The sequence below is a fragment of the Peromyscus maniculatus genome, chromosome 1 (genome assembly GCF_049852395.1).
Source record: "Peromyscus maniculatus bairdii isolate BWxNUB_F1_BW_parent chromosome 1, HU_Pman_BW_mat_3.1, whole genome shotgun sequence".
In the NCBI taxonomy this organism is placed as follows: domain Eukaryota; kingdom Metazoa; phylum Chordata; class Mammalia; order Rodentia; family Cricetidae; genus Peromyscus; species Peromyscus maniculatus.
In genome coordinates, this window is record NC_134852.1 from 35,290,493 (window position 1) to 35,316,463 (window position 25,971).

Consider the following 25,971-nt stretch of genomic DNA (forward strand, 5'->3'; position numbering starts at 1 on the left):
TGCTGGGATGTTAGATTGCTCAGCACTCCATCCTGGTCCTCTAGACTTGTCATCACACTGTCCCTGAATCATCACACCCATCCTCACCTCCGAATGCTGTCCTCCACATCTCCATGTCCAACCTCAATTATTCCCATTTGAATCTGTCTTCAGCCTTATGGCTGGCTACATACATCCTTGGTGCGCTCTCACACCTACTGTGACTCAAACTGTCCGTGGCATCTCCCTTCAACTTAGTCTTCCTCTGAATCCCTCGCTCAGGGACAGCCCCAAGTAACTCCCAAGCCCCTGACCCCTAGACCTTATTTTGAATCACTGCCCCAGATCATAATTCCCCCACGGTCTCTATCTACTTGCCTCCTGATCTGCTTCCCAACTCAGCTGCCACAGTCGCCTCCTTCAATCTGCCCTACTATATGTCAGGCCAGGATTATTGATTTATTTTTAATTTTTGAGGCAAGATCTCACTGTATCTTTGGCTGTCCTGGAACTCACTATGTAGACCAGGCTGGCCCTGAATTCACAGAGATCTGCCTGCCTATGCTGGGACTAAAGGTGTGCTCCAGGGTGGAAGCCACCTTAGTAGCTAGGAGATGACATCTGTCTTAATGGGAGTCTCAGGCATGGGCCAGGTTGGAGGGGTCTGTCAATATGTATTCTGTGAATATAAGCCTCATAACAACAGCAAATGGCTGTGGGAGGCTCTGTACCCGGAAAGCATTTGCTAGGTGTTTCACACCGGTTAACTCATTTCTTGTTCACCACAAGCTTGAGACGTAGGCACAGGCAAACCGAAGTCCAGAGTGTAAGGCAGTCACAAATCTGATGAAGGATAAAGCTGGTTCCCCCATGTAAACTGCTGAGCCAAAGGATGTGAGGTTGTGTGCGTGAGCAAGGGGCCATGGGGGTCTTCCACATGCGTGCTCACCGGTGCTGCACCACCTCAACGTCGTCGAGGGAATCGGGTACACGCATGGCCAGCAGCCACTGCTCTTTCTCTCCAATCCACAGCTCGCACGCGTGCACCTCGCCGAACATGCGGTACACGGCGAGCGCGTCCCGAAGCCACTGGCGTCGCAGCGCGGCCACCTCGGTCACCTCGGCGAACAACTGCTCGGCTTCCACCACGCGCACCTGCAGCGCCACCACCAGCGGCCCGGCCCCACTGGCTCCTCCCAGTGTCGCCAGCTGGCGCCTAAGGCCACTCACAGGGCCGCGATGCGCTTCCACCTCCCCAGTGAGAGCGCGGTGCTGGCGCGCCAGGCGACGGCTGGACGCCTCATCGTGACCGAAATCGCCGGCGGCTGCCAGGCGGTACGCGTCGCGAAGCCAGTCCAGGAGCCCGTCCAGGTCAGCGCCGAACTGATGCAGAGCCCGCGCCTCCTGCAACCTTCGTTCCCTGCGTGCAGCCGCCTCTTCCAGCCGCTGCCACCGACGCCGAGCGCTCGCTGCGCGCTCCGCTAGGCTGGCCAAGTGCAAGGGCTCAGCGCCCGGACCCACGGAGCCACCCGCCGCAGCCAGCTCCTCTCCGCGTCGCAGCGCTTGCTGCAGCAGCGTCCGCCGGCCGCCCAGTTCGCCCTGCAGGATCTTGTGCTGAGCCAGCAGGCGAGCGGTGCTGGACAGGTCGTGCGCGCCCCCCGCCGTGCCCGCCGCGCCGCCACTGCCGCTCGTGGCCTCTAGGAGGCGCTCTTTGTCCCGCGCCCAGCTCTCCGCCTCCTCCAGCTCTTGGAGCAGCGCCCACAGGCTCCGCGATGCCTCCAGCTCTGCTCGTCGCCGTGCCGCCTGATCCTGCAGCTCCGCCAGACAGCCGTGCACGTGGTTCACGCGGTTGCAAATGACCTGAGGATCGCAGGGCTGGTAGCCTGGGACAGGGGAAGGAGAGGATAGGAAGAAGTGTAAGCCCATGTCACCCCCTCCTAAGGCTTCCCGGACACTCCAAGCTTAGAGCAAGCACTGTATTCTCAGACTTCTCGCCGACTACCTCATTCTTCCTACCGTAGAATGTCACCACCTGTTTAATCTTTCTTTGGGGTAATGGTTCCCTGGGGGCCGATAAAGGCTATTTCCTTCATTAACTATCGCATTCCACACCATTCCATACAGGGCAGAGCCCAGTGAATGGGGTGACTTGCAGCTGACTGATGGATTCCAAGCATCTCAGATGTGTATACGAGAATGTAAACTCTGTTTCCCGGGGAAATGGGCCAAATGCAACTTCCTTGTCCTTCAGGAGGTGTTCAGGATTCCTCCTCTCCTCTTGCCTAATCTATTAATTAACATGGTTTTTTGTTTTTTTATTTTGTTTTGTTTTGTTGAGACAGGGTCTCACTAGGTAGCTCTGGCTGTCCTTTAGTTCACTATACAGACCAGGCTGGCCTCAAGCTCTCAAGGTCCATCTGGCACTAGCTTCCCTAGTACTGGGATTAAAGGTGTGTGGGTGGCACCATTGCCGTCCCATGAACGTTTTTCCTCAAACATTTCGACTTCCTCCTGAGTCCCTAATTCATAAGAAGAGAAACTGTGAAATTCATTTGACAGATCACAGTCAACCTTTCCTTGATGGAGCGAATACAGCCAACAGTGCATGCCTGTAATCCCAGAACTCGGGAAGTGGGAGCAGGAAGATTGCAAGTTCAAAGCCAGCCTGGACTCCATAGCAAGGCTCTGTCTAAAAATTTAAAAAAAGGGGGGGCTGGAAAGATGGCTCAGTGGTTAAGAGCACTTGTTGCTCTTCCAAAGGGACCTGAGTTGGGTTCCCAGCACCCATGTTGGTGGCTCACAACTGACTGTAACTCCAGCCACATGGGATTCAGTGCCCTATTCTGTCCTCCACAGGCACCCACACTCACACAGACACACACGCACACATAAAAGTAAAATCAGTCTTTAAAAATATCTTTAAAGCCAGGCCAGTCGGCCCAGCTATTGAGGAAACCTCCTGGGTTACCACGTGAGTTCAAGGCTAGCCTGAGCAACTTAGTGGGCCCTGTGTCAAAATGGAAAATTAAAGGGAGGCATAGGTATAGCTCAGGGCCAGCTGGGAGCAGCTGGGAGCCAACTAATCAGCAGACCATCCATTCAGTGTGTCCAAAGCCCTAGGTCCAGTGCCCAGTACTGAAAAAGGGGTTGGGGATGGGGTCGATCAAGAGCCTGTTCTGGATCCATAGTGCATCATCACCATGACAACACAGTGACGGGAGTCTGGGTCAAGATCAGGACATCCAACAGGATTAGGAAAAAACCCTCAATGTTTGTTCTTTCTTCCTTCCTTCCTTCCTTCCTTCCTTTCTTCCTTCCTTTTTTTTTTTTTTTTTTTTTTTTTTTTTTTTTTTTTTGAGATAGGAAGTTGTCAAATCACTCCAAATGCCTTGAACTCTCTATGTAGCCAAGGGTGTCCTTAAACTTCCAAATCCTTCTCCATCTTACAAGTGCAAGGATTATGGTCATTCACCACCGCACTGTTTGTGGGTGCAAAGGATTGAACCCAGGGCCTCCAGCATGCTTAGCCACATCCCCAGCCCAAATTTACTCTTAGGAGGTAGCACATGCCCAATAAGATGAGAAACTCCCCCATCATCTTGCAAGCTCTGTGGTCTAGGCTTCTGTTTCCTCACCAAAGAAAAGGCTGCCAGCACTCAGGGCTGGCTGACAAACATCAGACAAGTATCGGAACACCATCAACGAGGTCATTCCCTGACCACAGTGCAGTAGAACAAAATCGAACCAACTCACAATCAATCCAGGGCACAGACAAAATCAAGGTGGTTGTGCAAACCACAATGACCCCCACATCCCCTCGGCCAGCCAAGGTAAATAGTTGCTATTGTTAACTGCAAAAGTCCCCACTCCTATATAAATAAGAATGAATGGGATGCTCAGTCATGAGGGGCTGGAAAAGCACCCAGTGGTCAAGAGCGCTTAGGACCCTGGGTCAACGCCTAGCACCCACATGGCAGCTCACAACCATCCATAACTCCAGTTTAAGTGGATCCAATGCCTCCTTCTGACTTACAAGGGCACCCAGGCAGGTATGAGGTACATACATACATACATGCAGGCGAGACACTCATATACATAAGAAATAAATCTAAAAACAAAAAATTGAGATAGAGTTTCTCTGTGTAGCAGCTCTGACTATCCTGGAACTCTGTAGACCAAGCTGGCTTCGAATTGAGAGATCTACCTGCCTCTGCCTCCTGAGTGCTGGGATTAAAGGCGTGTGCCACCACATCTGGCACATCCTTAGCTCTTTACACATTTGATGTTGTTTTATGGTGTTAACTGAGATTGAGTTGTGAAAGGCTTAGCACATTAATGTTCAAAACAAGTGATGTATTTCTGTATAATTGAAAAGCAGGACAAGATTTGGTGGTCCAACACTCCACTTGGCATTGGTACCTCCATGATCTTCCTAACCAAGTGAAATCCTAGACTCTGCTTAGATGCCTCCAAGAACAGGAAGACCCACCCTTTGCTGTGGGACGGTCTGTATGTCAAATTGCTCTGATTGGTCAATAAATAAAACACTGATTGGCCAGTGGCCAGGCAGGAAATAGGTGGGACAAGGAGAGAGGAGAATTCTGGGAAGCGGAAGGCTGAGGCAGAGAGACACCGCCAGCCGCTGCTATGACCAGCAGCATGTGAAGACGCCGGTAAGCCACCAGCCACGTGGCAAGGTATAGATTTATGGAAATGGATTAATTTAAGCTATAAGAACAGTTAGCAAGAAGCCTGCCACGGCCATACAGTTTGTAAGCAATATAAGTCTCTGTGTTTACTTGGTTGAGTCTGAGCGGCTGTGGGACTGGCGGGTGACAAAGATTTGTCCTGACTGTGGGCAAGGCAGGAAAACTCTAGCTACACACCCTTCCTTCCTCCTTTCCTTCTTTCCTTCCTTCCTCCCTCCCTCCTTCCCCCTTCCCTCCTTCCTTCCCTGTGTCCCTTCCTTCCATCTCTCAGGAGTCCTCTTTGCCTTTATTAGCATCCACCATGAACGACTCCATCCCCTCCCTTTCCCAGACTCACCCTGCAGCTGAGAGAATCTCAGGGCCGCAGCATTGAGGGCCTCCACCCGCTCCCTCTGGGCTGCGATGTCCCCCTCCAGTAATCCATGCTTCTGTAGCAGGTCGTCGGCCTCCACCAGATGCTGCCCACATTCCCGAGACAGCAGCTGAGTCTGCCGGGAGACAGCACTGAGCTCACACCGGCATCGCCGGGCCACTCACCTCTCCCCACAGCACACCAGCCTTTGCCCCAGGACACTAGGGCAGCTCTCGTCCCTGTCATGGTCTCCCTGGTCTGTCATCCTGCATCCCAGAAGGTTCCCACCTCTCACTGTCTCCACGGACTGCCATAGTGTCTCTCTCTCTCTCTCTCACACTCTCTCTCTCTCTCTCTCTCTCTCTCTCTCTCTCCACCTTCCCTCTTTTTCTCTTTCTCTCTTTCTCCTCCTTCCCTTTACTCCCCACCCTTTCCTATTTTTCTCTCTGTCTCTACCTTTCTCTCTCTCTCTCTCTCTCTCTCTCTCTCTCTCTCTCTCTCTCTCTCTCTCTCTCTCCATCTATCGCCGGTAGATATCTCTTTTCCAAACTGGCTCTACCCTGGTGTTTTCCCTGTAGCCAGACATTTGTCTGCTTTTCTGTGTGTGGTGTGTGGTGTATGTGTGGTGTGTGTGTATGTGTGTGTGCTGTGTATGTGTGGTGTGTGTGTGTGTGTATGGTGTGTGTGTGTGGTATGTGTGCATTGTGGTGTGTATGTAGTGTGTGTGTGGTGTGTGAATGTGGTGTGTGTGTATTGTGGTGTGTGTATGTGTGTGTGTGGTGTGTGTGTGTGGTGTGTATGTGAATGTGGTGTGTGTGTATTATGGTGTGTGTATGTGTGTGTGTGTATTGTGGTGTGTGTGTATTGTGGTGTGTGTGTATGTGTCTGTGTGGTGTGTGTGTACGGTGTGTGTATATTGTGGTGTGTGTGTGTGTGGTGTGTGTATATTGTGGTGTGTGTGTGTGGTGTGTATGTGAATGTGGTGTGTGTGTATTGTGGTGTGTGTATGTGTGAGTGTGTGTGAGTGTGTGTGTGTGTGTGTGTGTGTGGTGCATGTATGTGTGTACATGTGTTTAAGATGTTGGGGGGCACTCATGCCAAAATATGCCTGTGAAGGTGACAAGGCAACTCCATGACGTCATTTTCTCCCTGCCACATGGGTTCCAGGACCTTCAGGGTAAGTGACTTCACCTGCTTCACCTCTCACCTGTCTGCTTTGTTTTGTTCTGTGTTTACTTATTTACTGTGTGAGCACAGGCTCACACACGCTCCTCTGTTTACTTATTGTGTGTACATAGGCTCACACACGCTCATTTGTTTACTTATTTACTGTGTGCACAGGCTCATACACGCTCGTTTGTATAGATGTCAGAGGATAATTTTGGGGAGTTGGCTCTCTCCTGTTGCAGATGAGTTCTGGAGATTGAATCAGGTCACTGGCTTGATACCAGACACGTTTTTACCCGCTGACACCTTGCTGTACCTTTTGTTTTGTTTTGTTTGTTTTTCGAGACAGGGTTTCTCTGTGTAGCCCTGGCTTTCATGGAACTCACTTTGTAGACCAGGCTGGACTCGAACTAACAGAGATCCACTTGCCTTTGCCTCCTGAGTACTGGGATTAAAGGTGTGCACCACCACTTCAGGCTTTTTTTGTTTTGTTTTTTTAACTTGAACTCTCTATGTAGCTGAGGATGACCTTGAACTCCAGATTTCTTCCTCTGCCTCCTGAGTGCCAGGAGTACAGGTGTGCACTGCCATACCCAGTTTTATGTGGTGCTGGGGGTGGAACCCAGGGCAGGCAAGCACTGTACCAACTGAGATACATCACCCCCGACCTGAGGCTTCCTCTTTATCTGTCTTCTCCCTCCTACACCTCTTCCTCTGTGTCAGCCCTCAGAATCTGCATCCTTCCCTGTCCTCCAAACACCTGACCCCCACTCTGAGACCCCTCATCTGGTCCTCACCTGCATCTCCTCCATCCAGTCCACCATGTAGACCATCTCCTGGAAGACCTTTTGCAGGGCCAGATTCTGTTCCAGCCGGGTCCGCCGGGCACCTACCAGCCCAGTCAGCAGGGCCCACTGGCGAAGGACACTGTCACGTTGGGCTGCTACCCGCCGGGCATCGTAGTAGCCTTCAGCTGCCAATGCCTGGGCTAGCTCTGCTACACCCTGAACCCGCTCCTCATAGGCTGCGATATCTGCTTCGATGGCCTCGTGCTTCTTCATGGCTGCCTCCACTGCTGGCAGTTCATATCCGAAGTTGTCCTGGGAAGTTACAGGCCAAAGACACCTACCATGCTGCTTCAGGCAGCCACCTGCTGCTTTGACCCCGAATGACCCTAGAAACTCCCCCTCACCATCTCAAGAGACCACACCTACAGCTTCTTTATCCCAGAGACCAGCCCATCTTCCCAGTTATCTTGAACATCAGTCTGCCTTTCCCTGTTAGCCTGGAGACCAACCCCACCATGCCTGGTTATCTTGGAAATCAGTCCCACTGTTACCCTGGAGACTAGCCTCACCCTATTCAGTTTCCTTAGAAACCAGTCTCATCTTCCTTTGTTACCTTGGAGACCAGTCCCACCTACCTCCAATTACCCTAGAAATCAATCCTACTTTCTGCTGCCTTGGAAACCAGACCCATCATAGTTCCTCTAGACAACAGAACACCAATTCTAGTTGCCCCGGAGATCAGTCCACTCCCTACTCCTGTTACCCTGGAGACTAGCCCATCCTCCCTGGTTGCTCTAGAAACCATCCCACCTTCCCCAGTTACTCTGCGGACCAGTCCTGTCCTCCTCTGTGGTATGTCTACCTGTGAACTTGTTACCCAGAAAACAGGTCCACCTTTGCATCGTTCTGGAGACTGGGGACCCGATTTGCCCCATCCTGATACTTGGGGGACCAGTTATAGCCTCCTGAGTTACCCTGGACACCAGATGCAATCTCCAGCTTCACTCACTCTAGCTAAACACTTCCCTTCTGTGTTAAGGGGGCTCTATTCCCCCCCCCTCAAGATGAACTTCACTCTCCTGTCTCCTCTGAACCCATGCCCCTCACCGATCTCTTAGGACTCCCTTCCAACCCTCTTTTGTTGTGTAGAAGGCTAAACCAACCTTCCCTGTTGCTTAGTCTCCATTTTGAGTCCCAGGGCAATGAGGTCTTCTCACCCTCAACCCCCTACGCCCCTCCACCCTCCACCCCTACCAAGGCCAAGCTCATACCTGGGAGACCAGGCGCTGGTTCTCATTCAGCCAGCTCTCCCTCATGGCCACCTTGTGGTCAAATCTTTGAGCCAAGAGTTCCAACTTCTCCTGTCGGATGAGCTCGGCTCTGAGGGCCGCCTCCCGCTCATGCTCAGCCTTCTCCAGGTCACCCCATGCCTGGAGGAAGACAAGAGGAGGTGCTTAGCGTCCAACAACTGTCCGCTGTTTAAAGATCCAGGCTTTCCTGTCTGAGGCCACTCACGGCATATACGGCACCTTCAAGCAAATTAGAAGGAAAAAAAAACAAAACAAAACAAAACAAAAAAAAAAAACTTGCTGCCTTCTTGTGATACTACCCCTGGAAGATTGGCAGAATAAATATTCAGTCCGTGATTCTATAATGGGAACCTTTACAATTCCATAATGCCACCTTGTCTCTCCCTTAAGTCCACAACCTCACTGTGGTGGTTTGAATGAAAATGGCCACCATAAGCTCATGGGGGTGGCACTATTAGGAGGTGTGGCCTTGTTGGAGTGGGTGTGGCCTTGTAGGAGGAAGTGTTACCAGGGGCAGGCTTTGAGATTTCAGATGCTCAAGCCAGGCCCAGTGGCTGACTCTCTTACTGCTGCGGCCGATCCTGGTGGAGAACTCTCAGCTCCTTCTCCAGCACTACATCTGCCTACATGCCACCATGCTTCCCGCCATGATGATAACAGACCGAACCTCTGAACCCAATTAAACGTTTTCTTTTATAAGAGCTGCCGAGGTCATGGTGTCTCTTCACAGCAATAAAAACCTAAACTAGGGCACTCACCTTGTCGATATCCCAGATGCCACAGCCTTCCCGAGGCACGAAGAGGCGCCGGTTGTGGGCGCGCAGTTTGCTCTGGATACTGAAGAGCAGCACCTCCAGGTTCCCCTTCTCCTGAAACCTGAGGAGGCATGAGTTCAGGGTCCCCATCTCACACGCCCAGCACCACCCCTCCGCTCCTCAGCCGAGTCTCACTTGACGGGCTTCTCCAGCGTACAATAGGCAGTGAAAGCCTGCAGCTGCTGCTGCACCCCACTCAGGGAGTTGGCAAACTTCTGGTTGCTGATGAGGCCCACGGTGCGCTGAATCCAGGCCAGCAGCTCCGCCGCCAGCTCCTCGTAGCGCTCTATGATCTTGTCCACCTCCAACACCTGGTCCAGGACCTGACCCAGCGAAAAAGGGAGCGTCAGCTTTGTTTCCAAGGACGAGGTACAGGGTCTGGTTCTGGTGTAAAGCGAGGGTGGGTTGTCCTGATGGCTCTGGGTACCAGTATAGAGACTTAATCTCCAAGACCCAGCAGGGGTTCCTGAAGTCTCCGCCCTCCCCCATTCCTCGGCTCCCTCCTACCTTCCCAATGCGCTTTCCCTCCACAGCCAGAGCCTTCATCTTGGAGAAGTAGTGGTAGAAGGAGACCACATAGGTGATGATGGACTTCTCATCTGGAGCCTCCATGTTCACATCTGGCGGGAGAGGGGATTGAAAGAACACGGTGGAGTTTCTGACCATCTGTGTGGCCTCAGGCAAAACAACCTCTCTGGTCCTCAAATGTTGGTGCTTTCTTTTTCTCTTTAAATTTTTTTTAGTTAAAAAGATTATTTTACCATTTTTTGTAATGGGTGTTCTGCCTGCGTGTGACTGCACCATGTGTGGACAGTGTTGTTGCAGGCCAGAAGAGGGCACCAAATCCTCTGGAGCTACAGTTACAGATGGTCGTGAGTTGCCACATGGGTGCTGGGAACTGAACCCCAATCCTTGCCAAGATCAGTCAGGCTCTTAGCCACTGGACCATCTCTTTATTTCTGGTTTTCTTTTTCTTTTCCTTTCTTTCTTTGTTTCTTTTTTTCTAATAGTAATTTGGGGAGGCAGGTTTTTTCTTTTTCTGTTTTTTTTTTTCTTTTTGGTTTTTCCAAAACAGGGTTTCTCTGTGTAGTCCTGGCTTTCCTGGAACTCACTCTGTAGACCAGGCTGGCCTGGAACTCAGAGATCCACCTGCCTCTGCCTCCCAAGTGCTGAGTTAAGGGTGTACAGCACCACAGACTGGCTATTTTTTCTTAACATTTTTAAACTTTATTTTTATTTATATGTCTGAGTGTACTGCCTACATGTATGTCTGTGTATCACATGTGCTATACAGTGCCCACAGATGCCAGGAGAGAGCATTGGATGCCCTATGCTTAACTTACAGCTGTGAACCATTTGGGAGCAGGGCATAAAACCTGGGTCCTCTTTTGGGGGGGTAATTTTTAAATTTTATTTTATGTACATTGGTGTTTTGCCTGCATGTATGTCTGTGTGAGGGTGTCTGATCCCAGGGAACTGGAGTTACAGACAGTGGTGAGCTGCCATGTGGGAATTGAACCCAGGTCCTCTGGAAGAGAAGTCAGTAAGTCAGTGCTCTTAACCGCCATCTCTACAACCTCTTCCTTCCTTCCTTCCTTCCTTCCTTCCTTCCTTCCTTCCTTCCTTCCTTCCTTCCTTCCTTCTTTCCTTCCTTCCTTCCTTGCTCGCTCGCTCGCTCGCTCGCTCGCTTGCTTTTTTTGACAAGTCTTACTGTGTGGTCCAGCATGCTTGGAACTTGCTTTGTAGACCAGGGTAGTTCTGTACTCACAGAGATCCACCTGCTTCTGCCTCCCAAACTCCACCTCCTCCGGAGTTTTGTTTTGGTTTTTAATCTGCCCAGTGGGGATCTTCTATTCATGGGATTAAACAGTGTCTGACACATAACCATAGATAAATTATCTATAATTGTTTCTTTTTAACCACATTAAATTGATTAGTTAATTATGCGCCATGCGGGACTGGTTATCTCCTTCTACCGTGTGGCGCTCACGCTGTCAGGCCCAGTGGCAGCACCTTTGCCAGGTGAACTGTCTCACTGGCCCCTGTAATTCTTTTGAACACCATCCTACCAATGCCTACCACCTCAGCCCTCATGCATATCCTTTCTTTCCTCCTCGATACCATTCTCCCTCTGTATGTGTAACTTTTACTCACAGCTCAATTCAAATTTGCTCACACAAGCTTTCATCCTGCCTGGATCCGAATTCTTTACCTCATTTTCTCTCATCATTCTCTCTCATAACATCCTGTGTGTGTGTGTGTGTGTGTGTGTGTGTGTGTGTGTGTGTGTGTCTGTGTATGTGTGTCTGTGTATTTGTATGTGTCTCTACATGTGTGTCTGTGTTTGTATGTGTCTCTTTGTGTGTGTCTGTGTATGTTTCTGTGTATGTGTGCCTGTGTGTGTGTCTCTGTGTGTGTCTGTGGGTGTCCATGTCTCTGTGTGTGTCTGTGTATGTGTGTGTGTGTCTATGGGTATCTATGTCTAGGTGTGTGTATATGTGTGTCTGTGTGTCTCTGTGTGTGTGTCTGTGTGTGTCTCTGTCTGTGTATGTTCCAACTCATGGACCTGCACCTGCTAGTCAAGTGATCAACAACCGAGCTACATCCCCAGCCTCATACAGTTTCTCATTTCCTCCTTGGAAGGCATCAGGACTTGGGATTAAGCTGAGACCACACTCTGTGGAGATATCTAGGCCTGTCTTTTTCTCCACAGTCTCTGCCATGCCTAGCACTCAGATGCCACTCCAGAAGCACTAACCAAGTGTATGATGCTCGAGGTTTGACACTAAGGACTCAGGCTTCAACAGTAGCATATGTTTGAATCTCAGCTTAACATCTTACTTGCTGTGTGTTCTCAGGAAATGGCCCTAACTTCTCTGAGCCTCAGTTTCTCCCACTGTTACAGTGAGGACAATCTCGATCCCTGCCTCCCAGGAACATGAGACAACTTACAAAGAACATGCCAGGTGTGGCAGTACACACCTGTACTCCTAGCACTCAGGACGTGGAGGCAGGAGGAGCAGGGACCCAAGGCCAGCCTTGGCTACATAGAGGTCAGCTATCCAGTCTCAAACATCAATACAAAGAAAGAAGGGCTGGGGGTGGGGCCAGAGAGGTGGCTTAGCAGTTAAAAGAGGCCATACTGCTCTTGCAGAGGATTGGAGTTCAGTTCCCAGCATCCACACAGGACAGCTCAAACTGCCTTTAACTCCTCCAGCTCCAGGGGACCCAATGCTTCTGGCTCCATAGGCACCTGGAAACATAGCCACATACCCAGACACAGACACACACACACACACACACCTAAAAAGGAAACAAAATTTTTATTTTTAAAAAATAATAAATAGCCACAAATGAGACACTCAACAAATTCTGATGTTACTTAAACATAAGTATCGAATGCACAGAGACAAGGTCTCACTGTGAAGCGTGGGTTGGCTTTCAACTCTTCATCCTCCTGACCCAGTCTCCCAAGTCCTGGCGTTACAGCCATGTGCCACTACACCCAGCCCACAGGAATCTTTGCTGCGTCATGAAACCGACACCCACTGACATCTATTATGTTCGGGCACTGAGAGCAGAATACTGCTATCAGACACAGCGTCGACTTGCTGAGACCATGTTTCTGCTTTTCAACATATGGTGGGGGTGATGGTTAGTTTCAGTTGGTGGTGTGCATGTCTGTGAAGGATGGTCTTAATTAAGTTAATTGACAGAGGAAGGCCCAGCCCACTGTTGGAGGCATCATTCCCTAGGCAAGGGGGCCTGAACTATGCAAGAGTAGAGAAATCACAGACAAGCAAGTGAATACAGGTGCATTTCTCTCCTCTTTTGACTATGGGCGTCACATGTCTGGCTATTGTATGTGCCTCGCACTTTATCTTCCCCACAATGATGGACTGCAACCTGGTACCATAAGCTAAAAATAAACCCATTCTCCTCTAAGTTGCTTCTTGTCAGGGTATGTAATTAGAGCAAGAGAAATAAAACTATGACACAGTAAGTGACTTCAAATGAGCTTTCATTTACAGCTCTTCAAAACACAGTAAAGCTGGACTTAATGCTAGGCATGGTGGTGGCGCACGCCTTTAATCCCAGCATTTGGGAGGCAGAAGCAGGCAGATCTCTGTGAGTTCGAGGCCAGCCTTGTCTCAGAGCAAGTTCCAGGACAGCCAGAGCTACACAGAGAAACCCTGTCTCAAAAACCATAAATAAATAAATAAATAAATAAATAAATAAATAAATAAATAAATAAATAAAATACAGAGCAAGTTCCAGGACCACCAGGGTTACACAGAGAAACCTTGTCTCAAAAACCATAAATAAATAAACAAACAAACAAACGAATGAATGAATAAATAAAGCAGAGTTGGCAGGCTGGGATGTGACTCCATGGTAGAACACTTTGCCTAGCTTGTACAAGTCCTGAGGTTTAATCCCCAGTACTGCAAAAATAAACAAATAAACAACTCCTCAGTAATCCTAGCACGTGGGTGAAAGAAAAGAACGTGAGCATGAAGGGAAAACTGTGATAACCACCCAGCCGCGCTGTCTGTGTGCAGAAAAGGAAGCGCGGTCATCTCAGAGGCTGGGGGATGATGGTGCCAGGGAACACTGAGGATTGCCACCAAGGATGCGGGAGGAATGGGGCTGAGACAGACAGAGGATGAGTGAATCAGGACAGAAATGAGACCGGATATGAGGGTCGGGATGGGGAGAGGAGGAAAGGTAAAAGCAAGGCCTGGTAGGGCAGGCCCTACCACCCCAGACATTTGGGAGGCTGAGGCAAGAGGATGGCGAGCTCAAGGACTCTGTGCAAAAAAAAAACAGTAAATAGAAAACCGGGATATGGCTTAGTGGTAGAGCCCCTGCCTAGAATCCCCCAGTGAGGGGCTGGGGGTGTGGCTCAGTGGTAGAGCCCCTGCCTAGAATCCCCCAGTGAGGGGCTGGAGTGTGACTCAGTGGACGGAGCCCCTGCCTAGAATCCCCCAGTGAGGGGCTGGGGGTGTGGCTCAGTGGTAGAGCCCCTGCCTAGAATCCCCCAGTGAGGGGCTGGGGTGTGGCTCAGTGGTAGAGCCCCTGCCTAGAATCCCCCAGTGAGGGGCTGGGGTGTGGCTCAGTGGTAGAACCCCTGCCTAGAATCCCCAGTGAGGGGCTGGGGTGTGGCTCAGGGAGAGCCCCTGCCCTAGGATTCAGGTGTGAGGGTTTAGGCATTGATTCAGCAGTAAGAGCTCTTGTCTAACAAGTACCAGGTACTACGTTCAATGTCTAGTACCAAAACAACAAAAAAAGGAATGAAGTTAGAGGTGACGTTGTGGGGGGGAGCGGAGACATTGCTGAGGTCTGGAGAGGGCGTTGGATTCAGAGCTGGGGCTGGAGAGAAGATGGGGACTGGGGATGGAATCAGGGGTGAGGAGAGGAGCGGTTCTACTGGGATGAGAGGGGGTGAGGATGGAGAGAGAAGGATACGGACTGGGAAGGGGAGTGGTGGAGGTAAGGAAGGCTTCGGGAGTGAGGTGGGATTTGGAATGACCGTGGGCTCTGCTGCGGTACTGGGTGAGATGCAATGATTCTCACAGTGGAGTTGGGATGGATCCAGAGACGGGACCAGACGGGGCTCACCTTCGGGGTCCAGCAGACGTGCTAGCCCCAGGTGCTGTTCGGCTGTGCGGAAAGCTCTCTGCAGGTTGTAGTTGGCGTTGGACTTGGTGAGTTTGCTGAAGTCCACAAGATCAGGCCTGGGCAGGGGCACAGAGCAGGCGGGCAGCAGGCAGGCTCCAGGGCCAGTGGGCAAGCAGGTAAAAGGACGTCTTTACCTGAGCCCCACCCAGGTGAGGGGCACAACCCAGCCAAAGAGGAAAAGTGTATGTGCTACGGGACCAGGCAAGCACGTGCCTGGGGCATGCATTGTTTGTTAGGGCATGTGTGAACATGTATTCATGTGTATTTATCACTGGGCCAGGGTGTGTGCACAGACTAGTGGCTCTGTCCATGGAAGCTTGGAGTGATGAGCCCACAGGATGCTTTCCTGTGTAAGTCTGTGGGATCTTCTGGCAAGACGAATCTGTACAGCCCTGTGTGTGTCGCATGGGAGCATGGGTACACATGGTACCCCCATGCCTGCTTGGATATATTTGTACACAGCATTACATAGTCAGGGCACATGTACTCAGGCCTTCAGCCTTGGTGTCAAGGGACCTTCTGGTGTATTTATTTATTTATTTATCTGTTTATTTATTTATTTATCTGCTTATTTATTTGTTTGGATTTTTGAAATAGGGTTTCTCTTTGTAACCCTGGTTGTCCTAGAATTTACTATGTAGACCAGGCTGGCTCGGGTATGTATATTTATGCATATGATATATATTCACGTACAGGCAGACTATATATATATCTGGTATATATACTTATATAGCATGCTGTCATGGCCAGAAGAGTGAGGTCAGGAACCAGCCCTGGGTTCCGGCCCAGCTCGGTCACACCTTGGCTGGCACTGCCCGAGTGCCCGTTTCTCTGTAGGTTTCCTCAATTGTGAACGGGGCTAATAATAGCAAAGTCCTGCTGAGGGTGTCGAATATTAAAAGGACTCGGAAGACATTTTGTAAATATCACCTGCTGGTAAACATGATCCAGTCACAGTCTGTGAGTTTCCTTGTAGAGAAGGTGTCCAGATCTCCCCATGTGTGTGTGAGGATGGCAGCTGAGTGGACACACACGTGCCAGGAAGAACTGGGCACTGGCTTTGGCCACACCTGAACAAATTCCTTCCAGACGCTAGGCTGGAAGTTCCCCCAACCTGTCATTTGGAAAGTTATGGTGTTGAGTGTCATTTTTCTGCACACTCAAACCTCAGCCTGTTTAGCACTAGGCGCCGGGAACAAGTGCCTGAGTGTGCAGGGATCCAGGAAGCAGGGCTCTGGGGGATGTAGAGCGCTGAGCGGACACACTCCAGAGTGGACAGTCCACCAGGAATGAGGCCCCCATCCTGGCTGTGCATGTTTACGGGCCTCTGTAAGCAAAGGCTCTGCCGCTAAGCCACACTTCCAGCCCCTCACTCGTAAATACTAGGCAGTCTAGGTATCTGCTCAGGAGCTGACTAGTTTTTTGTCAACTTGGCACGAGCTAGAGTCGTCAACCTCAGCCAAAAAAAAAATATATATATATATATATATATATAAAACCATCAGACTGACCTTATTAATGATTGATGTGGGAGGGCCCAGCCCACTGTGGGCGGTGCCATCCCTGAGCAGGTGGTCCTCAATCTAATCGGAGAAACTGAGCAGGCCATGAGGAACAAGCCAGTAACCAGCATTCTGCCTCAGTTCCCGGTGCCAGGCTCCGGCCCCTGTGTTCCTGCCCTGACTTCTCACAGAGATGGAGTGTGACCTGGGAGTTGTAAGATGAAATAAACCTTTTCCCTTTTAGACTGGTTTTAGCCAGTGTCTCATCACAGCAACAGAAAGCAAACTAAGACAGCTGGGATTGAGTTCTCCACTTTGGGTGTCTATTTGCACAGGCTATTTGTATGGATGCTCCTCTGTGCAAAGTGCACATGTGTCTAGGTTTGTGGCCTGAACAAAAGTCTGTGTGGGTATGTGTACCTCTGTGAAAAGCTGAAAGGCACATTGACAATGGGAAATAAGTGTATATGAAGGGGTAAAGGTGAAGGGATGGGTTTTCTGTGTCATCTATATGTGGTATGTATGTGTATGTACAGGTGTATGGCCTCAAGGATGTGGGGGTAGGGAGCAGGGCAGGGTGGTACCTGTGACGGTGAATGAGGGCATTGAAGGCCAGGCCATCTCTCCAGCTGGTGGTGAAATTCTGGATGTTTACCTCAGGGTAACTGGGAGTAGGGAAGGGGGAGACAAAGGGAGAAATGAATCAAGAGGGAAGGATAGGAGCAAGGAAAAGAAAGGTGGATATTCAATGGGCATAGAAAGAACAAGGGATGGATGAGTGGGTGGATGGATGGATGAATGGATGGGTGAGTGCATGGGTGGCTGGGTGGATGGATGGATGGGTGGATGGGTGGATGGGTGGATGGGTGGATAGATGGGTTGGTGGATGAATGGATGGATGGATGGATGGATGGATGGATGGATGGATGGATGGATGGATGGATGGACGGATGGTTGAGTGGGTGGGTAGGTGGATGGGTGGATGGGTGGGTGGGTGGGTGGGTGGGTGGGTGGATGGATGGATGGGTGAGTGGGTGGGTAGGTGGATGGATGGGTGGATAGGTGGATAGATGGGTTGGTGGATGAATGGATGGATGGATGGATGGATGGATGGATGGATGGATGGATGGACGGATGGTTGAGTGGGTGGGTAGGTGGATGGGTGGATGGGTGGGTGGGTGGGTGGGTGGATGGATGGATGGATGCGTGAGTGGGTGGGTAGGTGGATGGATGGATGAATGGGTGAGTGGGTGGATGGGTGGGTAGGTGGGTAGGTGGATGTGAGTTACGCCATTAAATAAATATCCTTTTAACTACGTGGAGTGGCCAAAATAATTTCACCGATAGGTGAGTGGGTGGATGGATGGATGGATGGATGGATGGATGGATGGATGGATGGATGGATGAATGGGTGGATGGGTGAGTGGGTGGATGGATGGATGGATGGATGGATGGATGGATGAATGGGTGGATGGGTGAGTGGGTGGATGGATGGATGGGTGGATGGATGGGTGGGTGGGTGTATGGGTGGGTAGGTGGGTAGGTGGATGGATGAATGGGTGAGTGGGTGGATGGATGGATGAGTGGGTGGGTGGGTAGATGGATGGGTGAGTGGGATGGATGGATGGATGGGTGGATGGGTGGGTAGGTGGGTAGGTGGATGGATGGATGAATGGGTGAGTGGGTGGATGGATGGATGGATGAGTGGTTGGGTGGATGGATGGATGGATGATGGATGGGTGGGTAGATGGATGGGTGGGTGGGTGGGTGGATGGATGGATGAATGGATGGGTGAGTGCATAGGTGGATGGATGGATAGATGGATGGGTGAGTGGATAGGTGGATGGATGGATAGACAGATAGGATAAATAGTATATATGGAAGAGGTAAGTCAGAGACATGAAAGAAAGCAAATGAGAAAAAATGAGAGGTGATGGGGAAAGAGACAGGGAGAATGAGACAGAGACAGCGGCAGGGAGAAAATGGAGGGGAGAGAGACAGGAAGGCAGGAGAATGGAAGGAAAGAGGGAGGAAGCAGAGGCTGGGTGACAGAGATACAAGGAAAAGCAGACGGAGGTAAAGACAGACGGGAGAAACAGATGGCTTCACAAGACACAGTCCAGGAAGGATAAGGTGCACAAAGCCCACCTCCCTCCCATCTGTTCCTCCCTCTCCCCCACCCCTGCCCTCCATGGGGGCTCTGGAGTGTGTGCCATGGCCCTCACAGACCACAACGCTGGAGGGTCTAAGGAGATCACACTACAGCCTGCATCCACCCCACCGTCTCAGTCATGCGGAAGGATCTTGAATCTCACTGCCCAGGCTGCAGTGCCCTAGATGGAAGGGGTGATGGCTGACAGGGCAAGGTGGCCAGAGCTTGGACATAGGTTGGGGTGCACACAGGTGCCTGTTAAATATCCTGAGTGGAAAGATTGGGGGGAGGTGGGAGCAGAAAGACAGGAGCAGTCAGGGACAGCTACCTCTGTCAGCATTGCTGTTTGGGGGCGGGGGTTTCTTTTTTGGAAGTCCTGGGGTCAAACAGGGTCTTGGCTCTAACGCAAGCCATTTCTGAACTAAGCTGGACCCCGAGCTCCTCGGCCACTTCCTAAGGACTCTGCCAGCTTTGCCTTTGAACTTGGTTTTTGAAATTCTTTGGAACTTTTGTTCCCCAAGGTCAGAGATGTGTCTAATTTACCAGTTTGGGACAAAAATTTTTACAAAGGATGTGCACTCATCCTTAAGCTGTTTTCCTGAAAGGAACCCCAAAGGTTGCAGGCACCCATGGCTGTGAGGAGGGGGCGCTCACCCAGCTGTCTTCATCTGGCACCACAAAAGCAGAGCGTCCTTGGCTGAGCGGGTCTCTCTGTTGTCTTCTGTCTCGATTTTGATGACTTGGATCTGTGAACAGGCAAACAGGATTTCAGGCCCTACCCCTCTGGCTTTTGAAGGTTGGTGGTGCCAGGGGAAGCTGGCAGGGTTCAGGTGAGGATGGTTCTGTAGTGAACTGGTGCATCCATAAGCTGGGGAGGAAGAGGTCAGTTAGGTCTTATTTTCCTGAAGCCTCCAAACAGCTTATAGGTAACTTCTTTGATTCAAGCCACTGGCCTCTCCTGACTAGGCCAGTGTGGTGGACTTCATGTTAGTCTCCCTGCACAGTCAGCTCCCCGTGTGGTATAAGGAGGGGCATTGGGAACTCATATCACATGCCTCCCATATGCTAAGCAAGCTCTCTATCACTGAGTCGCGGCCCTAAACTCTCATTGGTGAACTCTAGGCAAGATCTCTCCCACTAAGCAATGCCCCCAGCCCCTCCCTGGGTAATTCTAGGCAGATGCTCTACCACTGAGCCACACCCCCAGCCCTTCACTGAGGGACTCTAGGCAGGTGCTCTACCACTGAGCCACACCCCCAGCCCCTCACTGGGGGATTCTAGGCAGGGGCTCTACCACTGAGCCACAGCCCCAGCCCTTCACTGGGGGATTCTAGGTAGGGGCTCTACCACTGAGCCACACCTCAGCTCCTCACTGGAAGTTTCTAGGCAGGGGCTCTACCACTGAGCCATGTTCCCAGCCCGTTATTAGCGGATTCTAGGCAAGCTCTTTTCCATTCTCAGTTTTGAGACAGTGTCTATCCGAGTTGCCCAGGTTAACCCTGAACTCATTTTGTAGCATATGCAGACCTTGAATTTATGATCCTCCTGCCTCAGCCTCCTGAGTAGCTGAGATTAAAGGCCTGTGCCACAGGGTTGCAGTACTATGCCTCAGTTTCACTTAAGGTAAAAGCAAAATTCCTCCAACCTTCCTTTCATGAAGTCTCTGACTCTGCTCTCATCAGCTCACTCTGACACAGACATCGATGACCTTTTTGCCAAATTAGCTATAAATTTTTGCCTCAGAGCCTTTGCACTGTCTGTTCCCTATGCTTGGATCATCCTCCTCTCAAATCCTGAATAGACTCCATTCTTCATCAGGTGTTGATACAAACATCTCCTTCTGTAATCTTAGCACTTGGAAGGCTGAGGCAGAAGGATCACAAGTTTCAGGCCAACCTGGGTTACAGAATGAGACCTTGTCAAAAACAAAAATCAAGTAAAAAACTATTCCCTTTAAATGTATATGTGTGTGCATCTGTGTTTGTGTATATACATGCATGTGAGTGCAATGTCTGGAGAGACCAGAAGAGGGCAGAAGATCCCCTAGAGCTGAAGTTACAGGTGGCTGTGAGCTGGGAACTATATGTGGTATGTGCTGGGATTAAAAGTGTGTACTGCCTCACCCAACTATATTTTTTTTAGCAGAGCAAACAGAGTTATCATGGAAAAGTGAGGGGGGGTTAAAAAAAAGCAAAAATAAAAAACAAACAAACAAAAACTCCTGAGAATGGAAGGGACTCCAAGGGAGAAATAACTAAACAAAATTTTGTGTATGTCTGTGTGTGTTCAAGTGTGACTGTGTGGTAGGTCTTTGTCATGAGCTTCCCTCTGTCAAGTTCCAATTTCTTTTTCCAGACATGGTCTGTCACTGAACCTGGAATCCATCGATTTGAATAAACTATGTGATTAGCAAGCCCCAGAGATCCTTCTGTCTTCGCACCCCTGGAATAAAGTTTTTAATGGCTTAGAATCTATAATAGATGTTAAATTCTCCGGGGGATATTTGAGGACTGGGTCCTGTGCTCAAGAACTGGCTGAGGGAGGCAGGAAGGATGCCTTAGCAGTTAAGAGTGCAGACTGCTCTTACTGTGGACCCAAGTTCATGTCACATCACACCTTCCAAGCGGCTCACAGCTGCCTGTAACTCCAGCTCTGTGGGAAACCAGCACCTCTAGTCTCTGAGGGCACCTGCATTTACATGCACATACCCACACAGAGACACATAATTTTAAGAATAAATATAACAGGGGTGGAGAGATGGATCAGCGGTTAAGAGCACTTGTTGCTCTCTCAGAGGTCCTGGATTCGATTCCCAGCACCCAAGTCACAACCACCTGCCATTTGAGTTCTAGGAGATTCAATGCCCTCCTCTTGCCTCCGAAGTCACCAGGCATGTATGTGGTGCAAATGTAGATGCATACAGGCAAAGTATTCATATACATAAAATAAAACGAGTGAATCTAAAATGAATGTTAGTAAATACAATAAATATGTTTTAAAGAAGAGCTGGCTTTGGCATGTGGATTCCAAGGCAGAGAAGCAAGACTCTTCCAAGGAAGCATCCGCACTGCCTCAGGGCCCAGCTGTGATGCCCGCGCACAGCCTCATTTACCTATTTGGTGATGACATGCACGCTTGTCTCTGGTCCCAGCCTGTTCTCAGAGTTCCCAGACTCAGTGGCCTCCTAGGTGTGTCCCCCAATTCACCTCCTAGACCTGTAACTAAACTAGATCAAACTGCCTCCAGAGCTAAGACTTCCTCTTGGCCCTACCCAGGGCAGCCCACCGTCCCTCCCTCCCCCACCCTCAGACCACAGCTCTGCATTTCCTCATCTCCAGCCCCTCCCCCTCGCTTCAACACCCACCTCCCCAGGGTCTTTCTTATCTGCCTTCTTTTCCCATATCCCACCCTGGTCCTGATCTGGCTGTCACCCTCTTGCAGGACACTGGAGATGGAATCGGTGCACTCTGGGTAAGTGCCCTATCAATGAGCTGTACTTCCAGCCCTCCTGCTTCCACTCCAGAAGGATCTTTCTAGATTTGATTGTATATTTTCCCTTGATTAAAAAACAAAATCTCAGGGGCTGGAGAGGTGGTTCAGTGGTTGAGATCACTGACTGCTCTTCCAGAGAACTCAGGTTCAATTCCCAGCACCCACATAGCAGCTCACAACTGTCTGTGATTCCAGTTCCAGGGGACCTAACACCCAAGGCAAAACACCAATAAACTTTAAAAAAAAAAAAAAAATCTCTAAACTGGCCGTGGTAGTACACACCTGTAATCTCAGTACTGGGGGGTGGGGGCAATCAGGAGTTCAAGATCACCCTCTGCTACCTAAAGGGTTGAAGGTCAACTTACACTACAAGTGACCCTGCCTTAAACAAAAATCTGTAGTCTGTCACCATCTGAGACAAAATAAAACCTAGACGCCTACCAAGTGAGTCCCAGGAAAGGCGCAAAGCTACACAGAGAAACCCTGTCTCGAAAAACCAAAAAAAAAAAAAAAAAAAAAAAAACCTAGACGCTAACGTCAGGTCTCTCAGCCCTGCTAACTCCTCTGAGATCATCTCCACCTCCCTCCTCCTGCCTCCTGGTCACTAACTCCAGTGTTCTTTGATACTTCCAGCAGACAAAGCTAGTCCCACCTCAATGTCTTTGCATCTTCTGCCTCCCTCTCTCCTGGGGTTGAGGTCAAGGCCCCACGCCTGCTAGGCGGGCGCTTTACCACTGAGTGTGCCTATGCCCAGCACACCCTCCATTTTTGTAGGTAACTCAGCCATCAGCATTTCATCCATTTTCTGATCACTATGTCTAAGATGTCAGCAACACTAACATGATATTTTATATCCCTTAACTGCTTTAAAATCATCTTCTTTCCTACATAGCTTTGTTTCAATAAAGCCTTAAAAAAAAATTCTCCTCTTCAGCCCTGCCCCTCCCCCACCTAGGACCCGTAAGCGGGTCATCTTGGGCGGAATGGGAGTAATTTCCTCTACCTAGAGATATTCCTTTCTCCCTACATGCCTGGTGTATCTATACATTTGTGTATTGTCTGTCTTCCTTATCACAGTGTGAGCTCCATAAAAGCCGAGTTTGTCTGTTCATTTCCGTAGCAAGATTGCCTGATTGGAGCTGCAGCTCCATGTAACTCAGAATATTAAAAACATCGTGCTGGGTGTAGAGATGAATGCCTGGAACCCCAGCTCTCAGGAGGCAGCAGTCACAAGGATCACCAAGAGTCTGAGGCCAGCCTCAGCTACAAAGTGGGAGCCTGTCTCAAAACTCCAAATAATAATAATAATAATTTGGCTGCTGAGATAGCCATCAGGTAAAGGCACCTGACGGCCCAAGAGTTCCATCCTCAAGACCCATATGGTGTGAGGACAGAACTGAGTCCTGAAAGGTGTCCCTTGACCTCCACATTAATGCTCTGGAGGACATACTTGCACCTAAAATGTAATTTTAAAAACTCACCAGGGCTGGAGAAACGGCTCAGAGGTTAAGAGCACTGGCTGCTCTTCCAGAGGACCCGGGTTCAATTCCCAGCACCCACATGGCAGCTCACAACTGTCTGTAACTCCAGTTCTAGAGAATCTGACACTCCCACACCAATGCACATAAAATAAAGTTAAATAAATTATTTTTTTAAAAAACCACCAGTTTCCTCATTGGTAAAGTGAGCTAATTAATGTGACCTAATTTAAGGGTTCTGTGTGTATTCAATGTCAACGTTTAGGATAGAGTGTGATAGTGTAAACAGTGTAGATACAGTTACAGCAATAAGGGAGATCACAATTATTGTTTATCTTTTTCACTTCCACCACCTGTTTACTGAGTTCCTGGAAGATGGGAGGAAATTTTTGGGGAGGAAGTTGTGAGTAGATGGGGTGCCCTCCTAAGGCTCTCTGGTGGGCAGCGGGCTGTGCGGGGGGAGCGGGGAGTCATGGGAGGTCACCTGGAAGCGTAGGATGATGGTCCAGACCAGCCCCAGCGTCAGCCGGTGGTTCCCGTCCACGATGTCATGCGACCCCACGTTCTCCAGGTGCACACGCTGCTCTTTCAGGAACTGCAGGGCCTTGTCCACGTTCTCCAGCGAGTGAATCCGCATGCGGCCGCGAGTGGGCCTCGGCTAGGGCAGCGGGGGCATTGAGTGATGGAGACCTGGCCAAGTGCGAGGAGCCCTGGGCTCTGCCTCGCTCATAGCCAGGGCCACGCCCCTTCAATCTCTTCCGGGACTCAAGAGTCATTCGATCAGGGAGGGTGCAAGGCTAGCCTGGGCTACACAGTTCCAGGCTAGCCCGGGATATAGGATAAGATGCAGTCTCACATTCCCCCTACCTCCACAAGCCCTTGGTTGGACGGTTTGTTGTTTGTTTTGTTGTTTTCGCTCTTGTTCTTTCAAATGAACATCCCTTCGCGATTTACCTGGCTACACCCCTCATCCAGAAGCCCTGCTCCTTCCTTTGGTGCCCTCCGATAGGACCCTTCCTCTTTCTTGTCGGTAGCTCAGTTCCTGCCACTGGGCTTTGTTCCTACATAGCTGCGCCCCTCACAGCTCCCTGAGAGTTCTGGGCTCTAGACCTTCGCTGTACTCGCTGCCCCATCATAGCCACACTGTTTGAGATGGGCTCCATCAGACCCCAAAACACAGCCCCAGGCCATTCATACAATACTGCCTTTGTCCCCAGACACCCTTGGCCTCACCCCACCAACCCAGACTGCCCCATAACTGCAATCTCCTGCCTCACTCCATCAACTGATGCAGCCTTCCAAGTTTTTCCTTCTTTACAGGCGCGCCCCTTGGTACCTCCTAACCCAGCTGTCCCTTCTAAGCTCTTCGCTTCTCAGCCTACTCCACCCCTCCCTGGAGCCCTACCTCTCCAGCCAGGCTCTACCTCTCCAACAGAACCCGCTCCCCCCCACCCCCATGAGTCCCACCGCCTCCAAAAAGCCCCGCCTCTCCATGGGGCTCTACCCACTCTAAAACAGCCTGCCTCTTCAACTGCGCCCGCCCTTACCAATCTGAATAAGGGGACCCCTTGGCCACCCGGCCCTTTAGTGCTAACTGTACCTTAGCCAGGGCCCTATTAGAACCCAGCCCTTATTCCCCCCGCCCTCAAGCCCCCCCCCCCTCACCAGCTGCTCCCCGGACAGCACTTCCAGGAGCCGGGTGAGCACAAAGCCATCCCGAAGGTCTGCATAGAGGTCCCCGATGTGGCAACCCACGCGGGCGAGGTGCGAATTCACCCACTTGGTGAAGGTTTTCTTCTGCACAGCCTCTCGCTCATCTGAAAGAAACAAATACTGAGCCCAGCCTCCTTCCCCGGAGTCCCTCATCTACTTCTAGTCCCTCCACCGCCCTCCAATCTTTTGCTGGCCCAAGACTGGGTCCAGGCACCTCCTCCAGCCTGGATGCCTCCACTACCTGCTGCTGCGTGGCTGGTGAGAACACACCCGCTCTTTACATCTTTCCTGAGATACCATCCTCACGGGATACCTTCCTGGCTCGCTGTCCTACCTGACTCCATCCATCCATCCATCCTATATTTGATTGGCACAGAACTCCGAGTAGGAAATGAAGCCGGGACACACATGGACACTGGAGAGCCAGGCTGGGGTTAAGGAAGAGGGTCAAGAAGAGAGCTGTGCCTGGCGGGAGGCAGAGCCAGGCGGATCTCTGTAAGTTCGAGGCCAGCCTGGTCTACAAAGCAAGTTCCAGGACAGCCAAAGCTACACTGAGAAACCCTGTCTCAACCCCCACCCCAAAAGAAGAGAGCTGCACACGAGGGCTTTCACTGGCCACTATATGGAGGGTTCATCAGAAAGGGCAAGAGGACAGTCAGAGGCTCTACAAGATTGGGGAAGAGACCCTGGAGAGCGAGGATGAGGCCAGACCAAGGCAGAAACTGTAAGAGCCAGGAAAGGGAGATGCACTGGGAAGATAATTGGGGAAAAAACAAGATGGCAGCGGCTGAAGACTTAGCTCAGGGGTAGAGTGCTTGCCTGGCCAACACGA

At 50.6% G+C, this 25,971-nt stretch overlaps 1 protein-coding gene across 1 annotated transcript in view; it reads right to left on the reverse strand.

Moving 5' to 3' along the window:
• The window catches only part of LOC143266920 (spectrin beta chain, non-erythrocytic 4-like), a 46,588-nt gene that overhangs the window by 5,161 nt on the left and 15,456 nt on the right, over positions 1 to 25,971 (reverse strand). The window contains exons 3-14 of the mRNA XM_076542962.1: positions 25,092 to 25,243; positions 23,911 to 24,084; positions 19,111 to 19,202; positions 16,889 to 16,969; positions 14,743 to 14,858; positions 9,628 to 9,740; positions 9,256 to 9,443; positions 9,064 to 9,181; positions 8,267 to 8,425; positions 7,005 to 7,307; positions 5,026 to 5,176; positions 929 to 1,862 (exon numbers count right to left, since the gene is read on the reverse strand). Of these exons, the coding sequence (XP_076399077.1) occupies positions 929 to 1,862; positions 5,026 to 5,176; positions 7,005 to 7,307; positions 8,267 to 8,425; positions 9,064 to 9,181; positions 9,256 to 9,443; positions 9,628 to 9,740; positions 14,743 to 14,858; positions 16,889 to 16,969; positions 19,111 to 19,202; positions 23,911 to 24,084; positions 25,092 to 25,243 (2,581 nt within the window). The remainder of the gene's footprint in view (positions 1 to 928; positions 1,863 to 5,025; positions 5,177 to 7,004; positions 7,308 to 8,266; positions 8,426 to 9,063; positions 9,182 to 9,255; positions 9,444 to 9,627; positions 9,741 to 14,742; positions 14,859 to 16,888; positions 16,970 to 19,110; positions 19,203 to 23,910; positions 24,085 to 25,091; positions 25,244 to 25,971) is intronic.